This window comes from Sus scrofa, chromosome 2, assembly GCF_054392235.1.
Source record: "Sus scrofa isolate SSC_HxYL_T2T_F1_AM1 chromosome 2, Sscrofa_HxYL_maternal_Yorkshire_Landrace_v2.0, whole genome shotgun sequence".
In the NCBI taxonomy this organism is placed as follows: domain Eukaryota; kingdom Metazoa; phylum Chordata; class Mammalia; order Artiodactyla; family Suidae; genus Sus; species Sus scrofa.
Genome location: NC_139384.1, coordinates 15,682,825 through 15,703,606, shown reverse-complemented (window position 1 = coordinate 15,703,606; position 20,782 = coordinate 15,682,825). Strand labels below are relative to the sequence as shown.

Sequence of the window (20,782 nt, the reverse complement as noted above, 5' to 3'; positions counted from 1 at the left end):
CTGACATGTGTACTGCCTGAAAATTTAGGAGACTTAAAACATGAGAGGAGGCAGACAAATAACGAAGTACATTGAAAAGGAGCTGAGCAAGACAATAGCAAAGCAAGTCAGGGTTTTGTTTCGACATAGGTCTGGTGGTGACTACCTCCTGGGAGGCTGATCTGAATCAGGAAGGCAAAGGGGGACAGAACCGTCAGAGCTGCATGGGCAGCTGTCGAATTCCAGTGTTTATTTTTCATAAGCCTGTTCCTGATGCTTATGTAGGCCACTTTTTCCAGTGATGGATTATATTTTCTCACTGTGACAAATTCACTATTTTGGTTGCTTCTAAGAACCAAAGAAGTCTTAAAGAAATCTATTTGAATATGGCTCATACTTATCTTGTGTTGACTCTGTTCTTGTAATTTATCAACAAAGGAGGGGTGAAAAGGAATCTACCCAAGTGTGGTTAGTCCTATGCCCTTCTCTTCCTATGTGTTATCCATGGATGAAACAGGGAGGGAGGGAGGCTGGCTGCCTACATAGGTTTTTAGAATTTGCTTTTTATTATTGTTTATTTTTATTATTTATTATTTTATTATGTATCTTACCATTGAATTTATTTTTTATTATTTTTATTATCACTGTCTCTCATGCCCATTCTGTCCTACTTGGCCCTTTTACACTGCTCCTTTCAAAGTACTTTCACTAAAAACACTGGAGGTTTTACCAATTCAAAAACATGCCTCCCAGGAGCTCCTGTTGTGGCTCGGTGGTAATGAACCCAACCAGTATCCCTGAGGATATGGGTTCGACCCTGACCTTGCTCAGTGGGTTAAGGATCTGGCGTTGCCATGAGCTGTGGTGTAGGTCAGAGAGGTGGCTCAGATCCTGTGTTGCTATGGCTGTGGTGTAGACCAGCTCCAATCAATTTCTCCTACCCTGATAACCTCTGTATGCCTCAGGTGAGGCCCTAAAAGGTAAAAAAAAAAAAAAAAGAAAAAAAAGAATGTGCCTCCCACTCCTACAGTTTGATCATGCTATTCTTAGATAAATCAGCTCAATGATGTCATGTATCAGCCAGTCCTAAACTCACCACTTACACATTAGACATTGAAAATTCTTGCTCATGTGTCTTTGGATCAACTGGGGTTCAGCTGACCAAGGTCAGGCTTGACTAGGCTAAATTCCAAACTGCAGAGTAGGCTCAGATACACTTCATGTTGTTTTCCATTTTTTTAAAAATAAAATGAAGGTAAGCCTGAGGAAAATGAAATTTTATATCTGTACATGTGATGTTGGACTGTATCATTGACTTTTACAGAGTGCAAAGAATATGTACAGTGTTGCATCTCTCTACATTGCGGTGCACTTACCTTGTGGATCTTTTTACACTGAAAGTGCAGAAGAAGAACTATTTCAAAGCTCTGAAGTAAGCGATGAAGTTATATTACACCTCAAAACACAAAACAAAGCAGGTCACCAGGTAAGAACTGGACACATCAGAATACTGTCAAGATGAGGACTTCCCACTCAGTTACTATTTTAAAAAAAGTAGTGAAAATTCTGGAGGCTCTGACATGAGATATATGTTTCAATCTCTTGGATGTGTTCAAAAGAGAAAAGGGAGAGTAACATGAAGAGGAACATGAAAGTTGTCTTTACCTATTCAATTAGTAGTACACATTTTAATTTTTTTTGCTATTCCAGGGGCAGGAGTATAACCACAGGTTAGAAGATGCACAGAAATATATTTTTTATTGCTTCTACTGTGACATAAACTAGGTTATCCACTTAGAAAATGAAAAGGGTTACCATTTATTTTCATCGGTGAAAGCTATAATCAAACTCATATCTGCCTTCTTTTAACAGTGAGATTATAAAACTATACAACTAGCAGCCAATGTATTGATCCTACGTCTATAAAATAAAATGATGTTGTTGACGAGACTAACCCCCACAGAAACTGGAGACTGTTGAATTACCATGATTCTTGGCCATCTCTTTCCAAGGTACCAATAAGACTCTCTGAGCTCTTCTGATTGGGATTGACCCTGAGGAACTTGTTTGAACTGGAGTACATTTATAAACTCAGTGGTAGAAACTTGAAAACCATTTCATATGTTCTGTTTGTTGATCTTATTTGTATTTAATGATTTTTATTTTATTTTTTTACTATAGCTGGTTTACAGTGTTCTGTCAATTTTCTACTGTACACCATGGTGACCCAGTTACACATACATGTATAGATTCTTTGTGTGTTGATCTTTGAGAGTACTGAATCTGTCAGCTCTTACCTTCCTAGGGACTTCAGACCGTCAATATCCCTAAAGTCCCTTGATAGTCAAGTCTTAAGTGCAGAAACATAAAGGGAAGAGCATTGCGGAGGACACATCAAATGGATAGCATTTATTCATTCCAGAATTTTATAAATTCACTTCAAGTTAAGGTCTCTTTGTGTTTTAGCAGAAACATAGAAATATATATCTGAAAGTAAGGTTCTTGGAGTTTTATTGATCCATAAACCCCTTGTGCTCTAAGAACATCAGCAGGCTCCAGTATTTCCAAGTCTAAGGTCTTGAATGCACCATTGCCTGGATAAAAATTATCAGAGAAGCTTGTTAGTGTGGAGCCCCTCTAACACTAGCCTACTGGATCAGAAATTCTTGGAATAGATGCTTTCATCTATTCAGAAACCTCTCAAGATGATTTCAATGATCAGAGAAGTTTCATAAGTACCAACCTATGGACCACTTTAAAATTGAGCAAATGGAGGTTCATGTAGAACCAGTGTATGTCCAAGCAGGGACAATAAGCATGGGTTTGTGTGGGCCAGGGTAAGGGACTCCTAATTGTGACTTTGAATCCAGGTATCTTGCTTCATTTTGATTTTTCTTTTCTTATTTCTGTGAATGCCTCATCATTAGTGATCATTTTTTAAAGCACTACATAACAGTCCTCAACCTAATGTGTGAGTGCAAAACACACACACACACACATGTGTGCATGCATGCACATGCACACACACACTTGCATACAAACACACACACACACTCCACAACAATAAACACAGACCCAGGTATGGGCAGCAACTTGAATAATAAGATTTGTGGAAAAGACAGTGAAGCAATGGCAGAGAGATAATCTGTGATGTGATCTCAGGTTGGGTGAAGTGAAGGAGGAATATAGCACCAGGAAGTGTCAGTTCACATAAGAAAGATATGTTTATTTGTCCAGAACAAATGTCTCTGGAATCCACAGCTGGAAGTCAGGTCATGCTGGGCAAAGAAGCAGTGATAAACTCACGGTTTTCAGTAAAGCTGCTTGGTTCAAACAGTGGAGGGAATATGGTTTCCCAACAATGCATTTCAGAAAGTCGTGTTGACCCTCTTGATTGAGGCACAATCATGTATTCATTACAAATATTTTGTTTTCATTCAGTTTCTTGAGGGTTTCCTGTGAGTCACCTTACATTAATAGGGACAGGATCTCTGGCTACAGAGTACAAGTAAAGAGTCAATTAGCAGAAGCACATACATGGGATGTTACAGTTAAACTGGGGATCTTAGAGGTAATTTTTTCCAATTTACTTATAGTTTGCATGAAGAAAGTGAGCTAGAGAAAGAAAAAAGCTTTTTCTCCAAACCAGAGGACAAGGACAGGCCTTTTGTTTCCAAGTCTGTTCTTTATCTCCTTTTGGCATTCTGCACACACTGACCCCCCCCCCCCCAATTCCAACCTCAGGAAACTTAGTTTTCACTGTTTTAGAGGATTTGTATCACATTACCTCAGATTAATGTCATTTTCCATGTAGCCTTTCCTTCATTCAGCATTTATCTTTGACTGTACAATATCTAACAATTTTAGTTTTAAATAAAACAGCCTTACTTCACAGAGGACTCTCAATTCTTTAAAGACATTGGCAAATGGGGGAAATGGGAAGGAGAAAATCTTGGTGCTGAGTATGATCATGCTGAGCTTCTGAGTTTAATAAGATTTCTTTTTCCTAGATATTTTAGAACATCATGCTTATGGACTTTTCAAACAAATGAAATAATAGTGATTTAAAAATACCTTACTTGTATAGAACATTTTATTCTCTTAGTTGCTCCTCCCCCCCCCAAAAAAAAATCCCCGTGAGGTTATTATTGTCTTCCCTGTGCAGATGAGACCATTGAAGATCATCCACCTTGTATTGTTACTTCCAACTCTTTACCTTTTGCTCCCCAGAAAACCCACCTGCCCCACAGTTTCTTCATTGCATTTTTTACTTCTGCATTTCTCAGTGTATAAATCAGGGGGTTTAACATAGGGGAGATAATGGTATAAAACAAAGCCACCATCTTATCCTCTGAAAAGGTAGTTTTGGGACGCATATACATGAATGTACAGGGACCAAAAAAGATGATGACCACAGCAATGTGGGAGCCACAGGTGGAGAGAGCTTTGCGCCTGCCTTCTGCTGACTGCTTTCTCAGGAACACCAGGATGAGGATGTAGGAGAAGAGCAAGATAACAAAGCTCACCTGAGCGATGATACCACTGTTGGCTATCACAACAACACCAACGACGTATGTGTCTGTGCAGGCAAGTTTCAGCAGAGGGTGAATATCACAGAAGTAGTGATCGATCTCATTGGGCCCACAGAAGGGCAGCTGGACTACTAGAGCCACTTGGACGATGGAGTGCAAGAACCCACCTAGCCAGGTCCCCAGCAACATTTTATTGCATCTCTCCCGGTCCATGATGGTCATATAGTGTAGGGGTTTACAGATAGCCACGTAACGATCATAGGCCATTACCATGAGGATGAAGATCTCAGTGCAACCCAAGAAGTGTACTGCAAAGAGCTGCAACATGCACCCCACATAGGAGATTGTCTTGGTCTTGGCCAGTAAGTCAACAATCATCTTAGGAGCTGTGACTGAAGAGTAACAGACGTCCACAAAAGACAGGTAGCTGAGAAAGAAATACATTGGGGACTTGGAAAGGTTGCCCACATAAACTGTGAGCATGATGAGCAGGTTTCCCAGAAGAATGACAGAGTAGAAGAAAGAAAACAGCACGAAACACACTTTCTCAACCTTGAGGTTCTGAGAAAGACCCCAGAAAACAAATTCAGTTACATTGTTTATCTTCTCCATGGAGTTACTCTAGAAGGCCAAATTCCCAAGAGACCATTAAATTACCTGAAAGAAACATATAACAAAGACCACCAACATTTATGTATAACTCAAAACAAATGAAATGAATCAGCAGAATAGTTAAAAATGGAAAAAAAAAAAAAAAAGGGTGCTTCCAGCCGGTTGGTTTGTATACCTAAAAAATCAAAGTCCATATTCTGATCATCTTACTTCAGAATGATAGTCTAGTCATTTACATGTGATGAGGAAACAGAGTCTAGAGAAATAAAGTAAACCCCTCTAAGGCACACACCTAACCCTGAGTTCACCTCCCTCCTCTTTCTTTAAGGTTCCTTCCTTTGTTTCTAACAATTTACTTCTTTCTAATCTTTCAAAGGCACTCAACCTAAATTTGAGATACCTTTTGAGTTGGAGGATATGGTAATGTTTATATTTTGAAAAAAATGATCTTATTCTCATAAAATTTTTAAATGATACTCTGTTTAGTTATTACAAAATACTGTCTATATTCCCTGTGTTATACAATATCAATTTGAGCCTATCTTACTCCGAACCTACTATTTTGTACCTCCCACTCCCTGAGCCCTGAGGTGCCCCTCCCCAGTGCTCCCCACTGGCAACCACTAATTTGTTCTCTAGATCTGTGTGTCTGCATTTTTGTTATATTTTCTGGTTTGTTTATTTTTCCTATTTCACATATAAGTGATACCATACTTGTTCTTCTCTAACTTATATAATTTAGCATCTCATTTTGTATACAGAAGTCAAAACATACGCCGACATTTTCCCTTCTGAATTCTGCCATGAGGGTTCGATTAGTTGGGACTTGATAACCCTGCAGATGCTTCTCCTTTGAAAACTCTGATCTTTGTGTGCATGAATTTTTGATCCCCTATTTAATATAAAGCTTTTACGGTCAAGAAGTGGTGTGGAGTAGCAGAAGGTAAACAAAATTATACAAATCTGATTCTGAGATATGGTTGCTGTATGCCTAAATAAATCCTTTAGCTTCCTGGGGCTTCTGTTATTCCATTTGCAAATAAGAAAGTTTATATAATATTAACTGCTATTTCTACTATGGAATCAAATCATTTCTTTCAGTTTGGAAAAACCATCAGATGCTTAAAAGGAGGCAGAAAGAAAGGCAGCAAAAGAAATAAAAAAAAAAAAACTGCTGGAGATATATCAGGAGCTGTTGGATCTGCAATGAAAGAAAAGAAAATTTCATCTTCCAACTGTGTTTGTGGATTCCCCAGGAATTGCTTTGCCTTGGTATTTTAAACATTCCACATTAGACTCTTTTTTTTTTTTTTTGTACGGCACCCATGGCATACAGAGGTTCCCAGGCTAGGGGTTGAATCAGAGCTGTAGCTGCCAGCCTACACCAGAACCACACTAGATCTGAGCTTCATCTCTGACCTACACCACAGCTCATGGCAACGCCAGATCCTTAACCCACTGAGCGAGACTAGGGATCAAAACCGCAACCTCATGGTTCCTAGTTGGATTCGTTACCACTGTGCCATGATGGGAACTCCCACATTTGTCTCTTAATGTGAAGAAATAAATTAGTTGGGGGGGGGGGGACGACTCTGCTCTTAATCTCACCACTCTTTCGTATTTATTAAGGGATGCCTCTCCACTTGGTGGAACTTGAACACTCTAGTGAGGTCACTGCAAAGTATGTGTGGAAAGGGCTTTGGGACATAGTTTTGATTAAATGGGCTCAGAAGTCACTCTTTAAACCAAGCTACAGATGTTAACAATTCCTTTAGTTCTGGGCTGGGGTAGAATTGCACGCTGTCTTAGGTAAGCATCTGGAATTGTGTCCACCTGAGGACACATTCCAAAGTTCTGTCAAGTTCAAGTTCAGGGCTTACAGTCTCTCTTGAACCCTGGGCTCTCCTCTATTCTTTGCAGCAACGTTGGGCCTGGCTTTTGCAGCTTATGGGAAACTACAGGGCTGTGTTTCCGCAGATCTGTATGTTAGACTTATATTAGTCTACTTAATTATATTACTCTATTTAATTATATTAGTGTCTTATATAGGACAGAATAATGATAACAAGAATAAGGTAATAATAATAATTCCAAATCACACTCAAACACATTCCCTTGTTTTACATGCTTATATAACCCTTTTGTTTTTCCTCCTGAATTGAAGGAAATATACTATTTCCCACGGAGAGAGCTTTTCCTTTTAAGAGAGCTCAAATCATAGCAGTTTTTGACAACTGTGAATAATGTTCCTTGGTTCTCATCTAGAAGAAACTGTGCATTTAAACACAATCCTAGCAACTGTGCTTCCATTGTCCATTCTCTAATGTCCATGAGAAAGTCTTCTTTCTCCGTGAATCAATACCTTCCTCCCCTTCCTGAGCATTTCAACATGATAATGCCTCACTTTCCTTTGAAATTCTGGCATTTTCTTACTCATAATCGGGAATACACCCTCTCATAGTCATGTGTGGATGCGCTTCATTATCTTATCATCATCCATAAAATTATAATTATACAGTATCTTGAAATTATATCACAAGCATTCAAAATATAGATATTTGATTCAATCCTCTTTTTCCACAAAATTTAGTATTAGTTTTAGAAGAAAACATATCTCACCAGTATTGCCCAGGGCTTGAGTTTTGCTTTATTTCTCTTTCTCTCTTCTGATAATTTGAGTGTGCTTTTCCAAAATAAAGTTAAGTGATGCCTTAAGAATTGCTTTGTGAATAATTAATTTCAAAGAATCTCTGACCAAAAAAACTCAAAGTTTGGTTGAAATCATGTCTTTGTTGCTCCCAGCCTGTTTCTCACCAGCTGAAACCTGTCATTTCACAGTACTTTTGGCAACAAGTGCTGTTTACTTCTTGTTGGGTCACTTTAAAGAGAATGATATAAAAGGTTAATGACCCTGGGGAAAGCCTTCCCCCCAAAGTCTCCCTCCAGAATTAGAACCACTTTAGAGAATTGACAATGAGATTTAATTTCCAGGTGCCTTTTCAATTAAAAAAAAAAATACATGTATGGAGTTCCCGTTGTAGTGCAGCGGAAACAATCTGATTAGGAACCATGTAGTCGTGGGTTCCCTCCCTGGACTCACTCAGTGGGTTAAGGATCTGGCATTGCCATGAGCTGAGATATAGGTCGCAGACGTGGCTCGGATCTGGCATTGCTGTGGCTGTGGCGTAGGCTGGCAGCTACGGCTCCAATTAGACCCCTAGCCTGGGAACCTCCATGTGCCATGGGTGCAGCCTTAAAAACACAAAAGACAAAAAAAATTAAAAAATTTAAAAATTTAAAATATACATGTAAATTTTTTTTTAATTAGCTAAATGTAAAAACCAGCTAATAGTTGCATTTGGAACCATAACACTAATCCTGAGGTCTTTAGTAAACAGAGGTATGTAATTGCCTTATGATTATTTATCTTGTTCACTGAAATTATATGTATATATATTTACATATATTTCTTATAATTTGCTTATTTATATAACATATAACAAAAATCTCTTTTTGGAGGTATTTCTCTATTGAATTTTAATCATCCTGCTTTTTCAGAAGTTCCATTTGATTGGAACAGAGTGGACTCCATTGTACTATTGGGGTTCACTGCGTTTCTTTTTAGCTGAGTCTCTGCTGATTTCTGGAGAAACTAGTGGGAAAAAGGTCCCTTCCAGCCCATATCTGGAATGAATCATGGTGCGGGCTTTCATTTTTTTTTTTTTTTTTCACTTTTTGATTGTACGCCTTTAAGGCTGACTCTTGACCACTAATATTTTTTCTTATTCCTTTCACATTCCTACCCTTTCCTTTCCCCTCATTAATGTTTTATTTTCTTTCTCCTCTCGGCCTTCACCTCCCCCCTTCCTTCTTTTTAATACTATGTCCAAAAAGAAACTGTTTCATACTTTGAGAGGGAATTTACAATCTGCCCACAGCAAATGCTTTCCTGATTTTATTGGACCTTCTATAGAGACTATGCTTTCCTTTTCCAAACAATCTAAATAACTAGGAAAGGGAAAGATAGATTCATCGCCTTCCCTTCCCTACTGGTTAGAAATTTGTATGTGATATTATTAGACTCTTTGAGTTGGGTTCAGTTCAAACGCAAAGGGAAGCTTTGTTTATTATTATTATTATTATTTCTTTTTAAGTCTGCACCTGTGGCATATGGATGTTCCCAGGCTAGAGGTAGAATTGGAACTGTAGCTGCCAGCCTATGTCACAGCTACAGCAACTCAGGATCCAGGCTTCCTTTGCGACCTACACCACAGCTCAAGGCAACACTAGATGCTTAACCCACTTAGGGAGGCCAGGGATCGAAACCATATCCTCAAGGATACTTGTCGGGTACTACCACTGAGTCACAACTGGAACTCTGGAAGCTTTATTCTTTGATCAAAGAACAGAGAGACATGCAGTTCCTGTACTTGCTCAGTGGTAGCAAACCTGAATAGTATCCATGAGGATGTGGGTTCGATCCATCACCTGGCTCAGTGGGTTAAGGATCCGGCATTGCCGAGAGTTGTGGTGTAGGTTGGAGATGCGGTTCAGATCTGGCGTTGCTGTGGCCATGGTGCAGGCCGGCAGCTACAGCTCCGATTGGACCCCTAGCCTGGGAACCTCCATTTGCCCTGGAAAACAAAACAAAACAGAGAGGCACGCGCTGGCTCCCTAGGGCACAGGTTCTTCCGGACAGGCGGTGGGCGGGGTTCTCAGGGAGGGTGAGGGCAGTGGGTGGGGTTCTCATCAGCAGGGAGGGGAGGGGGCGGAATTCTCATCAGCGTGGGGAGGGGAGGGGGCGGAGTTCTCGCGAGGCCCGGACGTCTGAGCAGCTCAGGCTCCAGGGCTCAGGGCTGGGCGCAGCACCTCTGACCCAGGCCGCTCGCTGTCCTGAATTGCAGTGTCAAACCCAGTACTTCAGCACAAGGTCACTGGGCTGAGGTGTGGCGAAGCCATTTCGCAGGAGGAGCTCCAGTCCAAAGCGCGAGGTCTCTACACGCCGCAGTCTGCAAATGGGCAAGGAAAACTGGACTGCACACGAAGGCAGCGGAAAAGGTGAGCCTGCATGTTATTAGCAGATTCTGTTTTTACTTATCAAGAGTTGTTAAAGGGCTTTGCTGGTGATAAATGCCTCTCTGCTTTCTGTCCTGCTGAGTTGGTTGGGGCAGGCAGCATGTAATTTAAATATTATGTGGGAGCTTTCATGATTTCTTCTACCTGGAAGGCCTACTCGAGTGGTTTCACTTCAAGGAGGTTAAGGTGTCCCTTCTCTTGGGCTTGGGCAATGGGTCTACCCTGAAAGAGTTGCGTTTAACTGTAATTTATCGCTTGGGGCTAACTGCCTGCAGAGCAGATTAATGGGAAGCAACTTGACCCAGTTTTCTAGAGTTTTTGAGGTAGCTTGGCTAAGGCCCCTTTCAAGGTCTGATTGGATCTACTTTCTCTGATGACTGAGGTGCATTTGATTTCCAGGAAACTCATTATCCCTCTGTCACCTGAGACACAAATGCTGGATTATTATCCCTTTGTAGGGACCTTGGAGCCCAAACCTGGGGGTTATTTATTTCAGTAAAGCCTGAGACACTTCAGCTGCCATTTCAGTTCTGGTGGGAATCCTTCTACACATCCAGACAATGTGTCCATAGCCCCAGAGATACCTGAAATTCCCCAGGACTCTCGGCGTGACAGTAAAATCAATCTGCCAGTTTTCTCCAGCATATTTCCCTCTGACCTGAAGGGGCCTTATCTGGGGGCCTTTTAGGGATCTGATGTGGGGGTTGTTTGTTGCGCAGATGAGCCACGTCTCCACTGTCTGACTGATTGTACTTTCCATGCCAGGATTTACCAAGGGTAAAGGAAGGACTCTGCTAGTCCAAAGCTTCAGAGAATTTGAAGGTTTAGGGTCTCACCTTTTCTCACCCTGAGGCACCTTGGACACATGGGACTCCAAGAGCACATAGAATCTTTGTCCCTGACGGTGCTCTGTGCTTGGTTCCTGGATCAGATTCCATGGAACTGTTTCGTAGATTAGAAGCAGGTGACCTTTCTTAAGCTGTTTGTTTCCCAATTTCTGAGTCTTTCGGTATGACTCATAAATTAAATTATAGAATACAGTGGTGACCAGTTGAAATTTTAATCATGACAAGTAGGGATTTAAAGTCACTGTAGTGTACTGATTATTAATAGAACATTGACGTGTCTTCCATTTAGGGACAGAAGATTATTTATTTATTTATTTATTTTTGGCTGCAGCTGTGGATTCATTAGTTCCTGGGCAATGGGTCCAGGGATCCAATGTGAGGCACTCCTGGGAAAGATTCCCCTGGTGGCTCAGTGGATTAAGGATCTGGCATTGTCACTGCTGTGGTGCAGGTTTGATCCCTGGCCCGGGAACTCCTGCATGTTGCATGCAGCCAAAAAAAAAAAAAAAAAGAAAAAGAAAAAGCTTCTAATGTAAGCTACTCTGTGGTCTTTTATTTCTGTAGAAATGATTACTAGATTTAGTATTTTTAACAGCTTTATTAGGCTATAGCTCATATAGAATATAATTCACTCATTTGAGGTGTATATGGTTCTTAGTATAGATGTCTATGCAACCATCAACACTATCTAATTTTGCAATATATTTGTCACCCCCAAGGAACCCCATACTCATTAGCAGTCACTCCTCATTCCTTTCTACCACTGTCACTGGCAGCCCTAGTCAAGTATTAGTTTATAAAGATTTTCTTTTCTGGACATTTCATATGATATGTTCTCTTCTGCAACACGCTTCTTTTGCTTGGCAAAATGTTTGTAAGGTTTCCTTCACTATGTGGTAAGAATCAGTAGTTCTTTCCCTTTTTTTTGTCTTTTGTCTTTTTAGGGCTGCACAAAATAACATAGATTTTAGTACAAAAGTTTTCCGTTTTGTGTAAGTCCAATGTAATTATTAAAAGTTACTATTGTGTACCTTTTTTTTTTTTTCTTTTTAGGGCCATACCTATGGCATGTGGAAGTTCCCAGACTAGGGTCAAATCAGAGCTGTTGCTGCCAGCCTACACTATAGCCACAGAAAGGCCAGATCCGTAACCCACCAAAGGAGGCCAGGGGTTGAACCCTCATCCTCATGGATACTAGTCAGGTTCATTTTTGCTAAGCTGCTATGGGAACTCCTGTGCACCAATTTTCAATAACATTTCTATATGTCTTTTATCCATGGGAATGTGATTCTTTTTTTTTTTTTTGTCTCTTTGCCATTTCTTGGGCTGCTCCTGTGGCATATGGAGGTTCCCAAGCTAGGGGTCCAATCGGAGCTGTAGCCGCCAGCCTACGCCAAAGCCACAGCAACGAGGGATCCAAGCCGCGTCTGTGACCTACACCACAGCTCACAGCAACGCCGGATCCTTAACCCACTGAGCAAGGCCGGGGATCGAACCCACAACTCATGGTTCCTACTCAGATTCGTTAACCACCACGCCACGATGGGAACTCCAGGAATGTGATTCTTAATGACAGTTGTCATTCTGCTTTTTTCTCTAGAAATGATCACTAGATTTGACAAGCATTTTTTCTATTGAGACTTGGACATAGTAAGTTTGTTTTACAATAGAATTCTTTCTCTGAGCATTGCATTACCAACAATGTAATGTATATATTTTAGGCATATGGTTAGATGAGTTTTGATCAATGTATATACTCATATAACTGTCATGCCCCTTTTCAGTCAACTGACTACAACCATTGTTCTGATTTATATCACTCTTTTAGTTTTGCCCATTCTAGAACTTCATATAAATTGAATCATAGCATTTTCTCACTCGTGCAGGTATTCTGTTTCTGAGATTCATCATGCTGAGATGTGCCTCACTAATGCATTACTTTTCTTTCCTGATGATTCTTCTCTTATGTGTATTCTGATAACTTCTGTCTTTTAAATGTAGCATATTTGCACATAATGGGATTGTTAACATTTTTTTTTCTTTTTGTCTTTTTAGGGCAGCACCCACAGTATATGGAGGTGCTGAGGCTAGGGGTCAAATCGGAGCTGTAGCCGCCAGCTATGCCACAGCCACAGCAACACCAGATTCGAGCTGCATCTGCAACCTACACAGGATCCTTAACCCACTAAGCAAGTGCCAGGGATCCAACCTGCAACCTCATGGTTCCTAGTTGGATTTGTTTCCGCTGCATCACAACGGGAACTCCTTCATTTTTGGATTTAAGTTCATCCTATCACAGTTTACTTTCTCATTGTTCCCTTTCTATCATATATTCCTTCTTTCCTCTGTTCTTTTGAGGTGAGGAGGTTTTTTGTTTGTTTGTTTACTGTTACATTCTGTCTTCTCTCTTGACTTCTTTTTTTAAACGGCTTTCTTTTTTTTTAAGAGGAGTTTTAGGTTCCCAGCAAAATTGAGCAGCAGATACAGAGATATTGCATGTATGCCCTGTCCCATTCATGCACTGCCTTCCTCATTCATAACAACCCACAGAGGGGATACATTCGTTCACTTGGTGAAGTTACATTGACACATCACTATCAGCCAAAGCCCTAAGTTTACGTTAGAGTTGACTCTTGGCGTTGTGCATCACATGGATATGGACAAATGACACACATGTAATATCCATCATTATAGGACCATACAGAATAGTTTCCCTGCTTTACCTGTTCGTCCCTTCCTCCACTTGACCCCTTGGCAACCACTGAACTTTTTACTGTCTCCATAGTTTTGTCATTTTCCAGAATGACATACAATGGCTGTCGTACAGTAGCTAGCATTTTCAGACTGGTTTCTTTTACTTAATAAAATGCAAATAAGTTTTCTTTATATCTTTTTATGGCTTGATAGTTCATTTCTTTTTTTAGCATTGAATAATATTCATTTGTCTGGATATTCCAGTTTATCTATTCACGCCTTGAAGGATATCTTAATTGTTTCTAAATGTTGGCAATTAAGAATAAAATTGCTATAAAATGAATGCAGATATTTGTGTGAATAGAAGTCTTTAATGCGTTTGGGTAAATACCAAGGAGGGTGATTGCAGGATGGAATTCATAATTTATGCCTGTGATATAAGTATTGCTGTTTCAAAACATAATGTCCTCCTCTGAGTATTTAATTATTTGCTTTAATCAGTTAATATGTTAGCATGCAGTAACATCAACTGCCTACACTATTTCCAGAGAAGTATGTCACCCTTAATATAAATATATCACCCTTAATTTGGGTGATGTATTTCTTAATTTTGCAGTAACAATAAGTGAATATTAAAACAAAATAGTAATTATTTCTCTTGTATATTTCAAGAGAAACTTATACGACCCTAACATTCAGTAAAAGATCAAATTAGGAACATAAATTGTACCAAAAGAACACCATTATAAGTATATACCCAATAGCCAAAGCCTTCCTAAAGTCAAAGAAAAAAAAAATCAGAAGTAGAATTATGTCTCCATATTCTGTCACTGTTAGAAGGATCTAGGGGAACATATGGTAAGAATTCAAAGTATAATACTGAAAGGTTGAACATTTGTTCTTTACAACATTAAGATTCTGTATTATTGGATCTGGTACTTTCTGCTGAGTCAGGAAGAACAATAAGTTGAAGGTCCATGAAATGACAGATGTGACCAAAGTGTCTAATAAACACCACTATTTGAAAGAGATCAGTTTGGCTCTTTGGAAGAGCCTGTCAGGCTGCGGATATAAGCGTTTAAAAGTGTAAATAGGAAAGTTTTGTCTGGATATATGTTCAGGAGTGGGATTGCTGTGTCATATGGTAGTTCTATGTATAGTTCTCTAAAGTACCTCCATACTGATCTCCATAGTGGTTGTACCAACTTACATTCCCACCAACAGTGCAGGAGAGTTCCCTTTTCTCAACACCCCCTCCAGCATTCGTTATGTGTGGACTTGTTAATGATGCCCATTCTGACTGGTGTGAAATGGTATCTCATGGAAGTTTTGATTTGCATTTCTCTAATAATCAGGGATGTTGAGCTTTGTTTCATGTGCTTGTTGGCCGTCGGTATATCTTCCTTGGAGAACAGTCTATTCAGGTCTTTGGCCCATTTTTCCATTGGGTTGTTGGCTTTTTTGCTGTTGAGTTGTATAAGTTGTTTGTATATTTTAGCTGTGTAGCACTGGGAACTATGTCTGGTCACTTATGTAATGGTAATGTGAGAAAAAAGAATGTATACATGTATGTGCAACTGGGTCACCATTGCTGTACAGTAGAAAAAAATGTTTTGGGGAAATAACAATTGATTACAATTTTAAAAAATAAAAAAATTAAAAAATAAAATTAAAAAAAAAAAAACGAATTCCAGAAAAAAAAGTGTAAATAGCCATAAACAGAGAAGACCAGAAGTCAACATGGGGGCAGTAAAAACAGATCAAAACCACTGTTAGGCAGGCAAGAGGGGCAGAGACTCAGTAGTGAAAAACATCCAAGGCAATGGATCTGCATTCCTGTTGATACCTGGTGCTGTTTAATTCTCTACATAAAATTGACTGGACACTAATCAGGGTATGTGTTTACAGTGTTTATTTTCCTGAAGGAAACTAATACCAATTCCTATGAAAGGATTATATTAACACCACAGTATGAAATGTTATTCTCCAGGGATTTCGAATTCAATCTAAACTATGAAGAAAATTTTGAAACTTCACTCATCTTTTGACATCTGAGATCAACTTCTTGCTCCATAGCATCCTCATGGCATTTTTTCACTTCTGCATCCTCAGTGTATAAACCAGAGGGGTTGATCAAAGGGCTTCCAATTGTATAAAAGACAGATATCATCTTATCCATGGAGAAGGTGGTTGCAGGGCGTGTGTATATAAATACACAAGGACCAAAGAACAAGATGACCACAGTGATGTGGGAGATGCAGGTGGAGAGGGCTTTTTTCCTCCCCTCTGCACTGTGGTTTCTCAGAGAATACAAGATGATGACATGGGAGACCATCAGCATGACAAAACTCACTGTACAGATGGCTCCACTGTTGGACACCAAGAGTAGGTTGGTCACATAGGTGTCTGCACAGGCAAGTTTCAGCAACGACTCCAGGAAGCAAAAACAGTGATCGATCACATTGGGACCACAGAAAGGTAAATTCAAGGCTAGAAAATTCTGAGCTGAAGAATGCACACAGGATCTGACCCAGCCCACAGGCATCAGCACACCACAGACTCGATGGCTCATGACGGTCGTGTAGTGCAGGGGCTTACAGATGGCCACATAGCGGTCAACAGCCATGAGGATAAGGATGAAGATCTCCAGGCAGCCAAATACATTGGATGAAAAGGCTTGGATCATGCACTCACTGAAAGATAGTGGTCTTCTTCATGAGGCATCCACAGTCATTCTAGGGGCTATGGAAGTAGAGGGGAGGATGTCAGATAAGGAAAAGTGGAAAAGGAAGAAATGCATTCGACTCCCAAGTACCTGACTGGTCTTGATGGTAGTAATAATGAGCAGGTTCCCCAGTAATGTCCCCAAATAGAAAATCAAGAAAGTGACAAACATGATTTTCTTCCTAAGAGGATCCTGAGTCAACCCAAGTAGAATGAACTCAGTCACATTATTGTTCAGCCGCATGATTTCATAAATGAGGAGAAAGGATGAGTGAAATGGATTATCTGCAAAAAGTAAATTGCTGTATGTTGTGATATATGATATTATGAAATATTTTAAGTAAATATAAATATTGCTTATTAGGTATATTCTAGCTGTGGTTTCCTAATAATGTATTTGTTCATTTCTTCTTAATAATAACACTTTGTTCTTCAATTTGTAATGAGCATTTCATAGGGTCATTATGAGTCTCATATAAGCTTGTGAATGTTAAACTTTCCTACAAAACTAGTTAAACACACTTCTACTTTAGGAAACAAACTTTGCTAGCTCATTTGATTTTTTTCTTTACAAATCCAGGGAAAACATTATGGTGCTTGAAACCAGCAGTTCTATTCTATGGGCTCCAGGCATTCCTCACCTGGAGCTACAGACATACTGCAAGTGATCTGATGATTAATATGTATATGGAACTCTTTGTACAAACAATATGTATCTCTTATTTGTCAACTTCACTTCCATTTATTTTTAATTCATATTAGTAAAAGACATATCTTAAAGGAAACAATTTATTGAAACAATTTTGTTTACCAAGTATTTATTGATTAGCTTTTATATACTAGGCTCTGTGTTTGTCGCTTTTCATAACTCAGCTTTTAATTCATATAATAATTCCACGAAATTGGTATTAAAAATGGAATTTTGTAGAAAAAGAAACTGGAACTCACAGAAGTTAAGCTGCTTGCCTACGTTATACATTTAATAATTTCAGTACTGAGAACTGTACTAAAACTGTTTTATTCCATAGTTTGTTCTCATTCCACATGTTTTCCTTATTCTATGCTAAACTGAAAACCAAAAAAAAAAGTTGGAGTTCCCATCGTGGCTCAGCAGTTAGTGAACCCAACTAGCATCCATGAGGACATGGGTTTGATCCCTGGCCTCACTCAGTGGGTTAAGGATCTGGGGTTGCCATGAGCTGTGTGGTGTAGGTAGCAGATGTGGCTCAGATATGGCATTGCTGTGGCTGTGGTGTACGCCGGCAGCTACAGTCTGATTGGACCCCTAGCCTCGGAACCTCCATATGCTATAGGTGCAGCCCTATAAAGACAAGAAGACAAAAAAAAAAAAAAAAAAAAGAAAAAAAGAAATCCAGGGAGTACCAGAAAGTGATGATAATAATGAAAAATGTTTCTAATAGATTAGTAATGCTATCTCAGGTTGCGGTGTCTAGAATTTACAGTAATGTTGAAATCCCAATAGCCATAGGATATACAGGTAAACATTTTCACCTTTTCAGTAATTTTTTTAAAAATATGAATTTCAAGTTAAAGCTGTGCAATTATATTTGAGAATAATTACTGAAAATGATAGTTTTAATCAGAGGCAGCAATGCTCACATCAGACAATATAAAATTTAAAATATTCTATAAAAAAAGACAAAGGAGGGAATTATATAATGATAAAGGGATTCATACAAGAAGATATTATAATCATTAATATTTCTGCACCCAATTTAGGAGCACCTAAATATATCAAGCAGGTATTAACAGACTTAAAGGTAGAAATTGAAAATAATACAGTAATAGTAATGGACTTAAATTGGAAGAATTAATATTGTTACAATATCCATACTATCCGGAGTTCCTGTTGTGGCTCAGTGGTTAACGAATCCAACTAGGAACCATGCAGTTATGGGCTCGATCCCTGGCCTCGCTCAGTGGGTTAAGGATCTGGTGTTGCCGTGAGCTGTGGTGTAGGTCACAGATGTGGCTCAGATCCTGTGTTGCTGTGCTCTGGTGTAGACTGGTGGCTACAGCTCCATTTAGCCCCCTAGCCTGGGAACTTCCACATGCCGTGAGTGTGGCCCTAAAATGACAAAAGACAAAAAAAAAAATACATACTATCCAAAGCAATATACAGATTGAATGCAATCACTATCAAAATACCCATGACAGTTTTCAAACAACTAGAACAAATAATCCTAAAATCTATATGCAACCATGAAGTTTCCGAGTTGATGAAACAACGTTAAGAAAAAATAACAAAGTTAGAAGTATCATTCTTCTTGACTTCAAACTATACCACAAAGCTTGTGTAATCAAAACTGTATGGTACTGACATAAAAACAGACAGATGAACCAGTGGAACTGAATAGAGAACCGAGAAATAAACCCACATACTTATTGTCAATCTATGGCAAGGGGAGCGAGAATATACAATAGAAGAAATAGAATCTTTCAGAAAGTGGTGCTGGAAAAACTGCATAGCTACCTGTAAAATAATGAAAGTAGGACATTCTCTAACACTATATATACAAAGAAGCTCAAAGTGGATTAAATGTAAGACCTGAATCCATATCTAAAAGAGGACATAGGCAGAACACTGTTTGGCATAAATTTCAGCAGTATTTTTGAATCTGTCTCCAAGGCAATAGAAATAAAAGCAAAAATAAACAAATGTGGCCTGTTTAAGGCTTTTTCACAGCAAAGGAAATCATCAACAAAACAAAAAAGTAACCGAATGATTGGGAGAAAACACTTGTAAATAATATGACTGATAAGGGTTAATGTCTAAAATATATAAACAGCTCATACAACTCAATATAAAACAAACAACCAGGTTGAAAAATAGGCAGAAGCTCTGAATAGACTTTTTTTTTTTCTCCAGAGACATGCAGATGGCCATAGGCACATGCAAAGGTACTCGACATCATTAGTCATAGAGAAATTCAAATCAGAACTGCAATGAGATATCATCTTATACCTATCAGAATGGCTTTCATCAAAAAGAACAAAAATAACAAGTGTTGGCAAGTATATAGAGAAAAGGGAAGTCTTGTTTGCTGTTGGTGTGAATATAAATTGGTTCAGCCACTATGAGAAATAGCATGGCAGTTCTTCAAATGCTAAAATAGAATTAGCATATGATTCACTAAGTCCGTTCCTGAGTATATAACTGAAGAAAACTGAAATACCATTTATACCTGTACCGCCAATATTCATAGCAGCATTATTTACAATTGCCAAGATATGAAAACAATCTAAGTATCCATTAATGGATGAATGGATAAATAATACATGTATTCATACACACACACACACACACACACACACACACACACACACACACACGAATACTATTCAGCCATAAAAATGAAATTTTGCCATTTGCAACAACATGGATGGACTTGGAGAGTGTTGTGCTAAGTGAAATAAGTCATATAGAGAAAGATAAATACGGTATTATATCACTTATATGTGGAACCTAAAAAAACTATATGTGTTATCTCATCATTGTTATATTTGCAATAACCTAACAAAATATGATATTGTTAATCTTTCCATACACTTATTTTTCATCAATGTGTTTTCTTTGGTGATATGTCTAGACTAATCATCTGCCCATTTTAAAAAAAATTGGATTGCTAGTTTTCTTGTTGCTCTTAACTGTTCTTTGTACATTTTGGTTATGGGTCCTTTGTCAGAGATGTGTTTTGGTACAGTTGCTTTCAGTCTGTGGCTAGTATTTTCATTTTCTTAACAGTGTCTCTTGCAGAGCAGAGATAATTGATTTTAATGAAGTGCAGCTTAATACTTTTTTCAATTATGGGTGTAAACATAGCATATTTATAGATTTTTTTTTTTTTTAGTTGTTTTTTCAGTGCTGCACCTGCAGCTTATGAAGGTTCCCAGACTAGGGGTCGAATTGGAGCTGTAGCCACTGGCAACATGGGATCCGAGCTGCATTTGTGACCGACACCACAGCTCACCATAACGCTGGATCCTTAACCTACTGAGCAAGGCCAGGGTTCGAACCTGTGCCATCATGGGTACTAATCAGATTCGTTTCCATTGAGCCACGATGGGAATTTGTATAGATTTTTATTCTTAGCAGAGTTTTAAAGTTCACAGCAAATTTTGTGGAAAATGAAGAGTACCCACGAACCTTTTGCCTCCCCGCTCCTCACACACAAAACCTCTCCCTGCATCAACATGCTGAACTAGAGCAGTGCTTGTGGTTACAGTCAAGGAAACTGATATGCCATTGACACACCATAATCAGCCACAGTCCATAGGTTACGTTCAGGGTTCAGT

General features: G+C 39.0%; 2 protein-coding genes and 1 pseudogene across 2 annotated transcripts in view; 1 reads left to right on the top strand and 2 right to left on the bottom strand.

The window, feature by feature from the left end:
* Positions 1–4,160: 4,160 nt before the first annotated feature.
* LOC110259072 (olfactory receptor 4S2) lies at positions 4,161–5,138 on the bottom strand. Its single transcript, XM_021082365.1, has one exon. It carries the CDS (start codon positions 5,121–5,123, stop codon positions 4,161–4,163), a length of 963 nt encoding a protein of 320 aa, XP_020938024.1. The 5' UTR covers positions 5,124–5,138.
* A 4,823-nt stretch (positions 5,139–9,961) lies between these two features.
* LOC146405189 (olfactory receptor 1165-like) overlaps positions 9,962–20,782 on the top strand; it is a 458,625-nt gene continuing 447,804 nt past the window's right edge. The window contains exon 1 of the mRNA XM_085010078.1: positions 9,962–10,181. The gene's annotated coding sequence lies outside the window, so the exon portion shown is untranslated. The remainder of the gene's footprint in view (positions 10,182–20,782) is intronic.
* Positions 15,779–16,709, bottom strand: LOC100517027 (olfactory receptor 4C16-like; annotated as a pseudogene).

Bases quoted from the DNA above. Each gene is read 5' to 3' on its own strand.
- LOC110259072 (XM_021082365.1), bottom strand. From the start codon at position 5,123: ATGGAGAAGATAAACAATGTAACTGAATTTGTTTTCTGGGGTCTTTCT.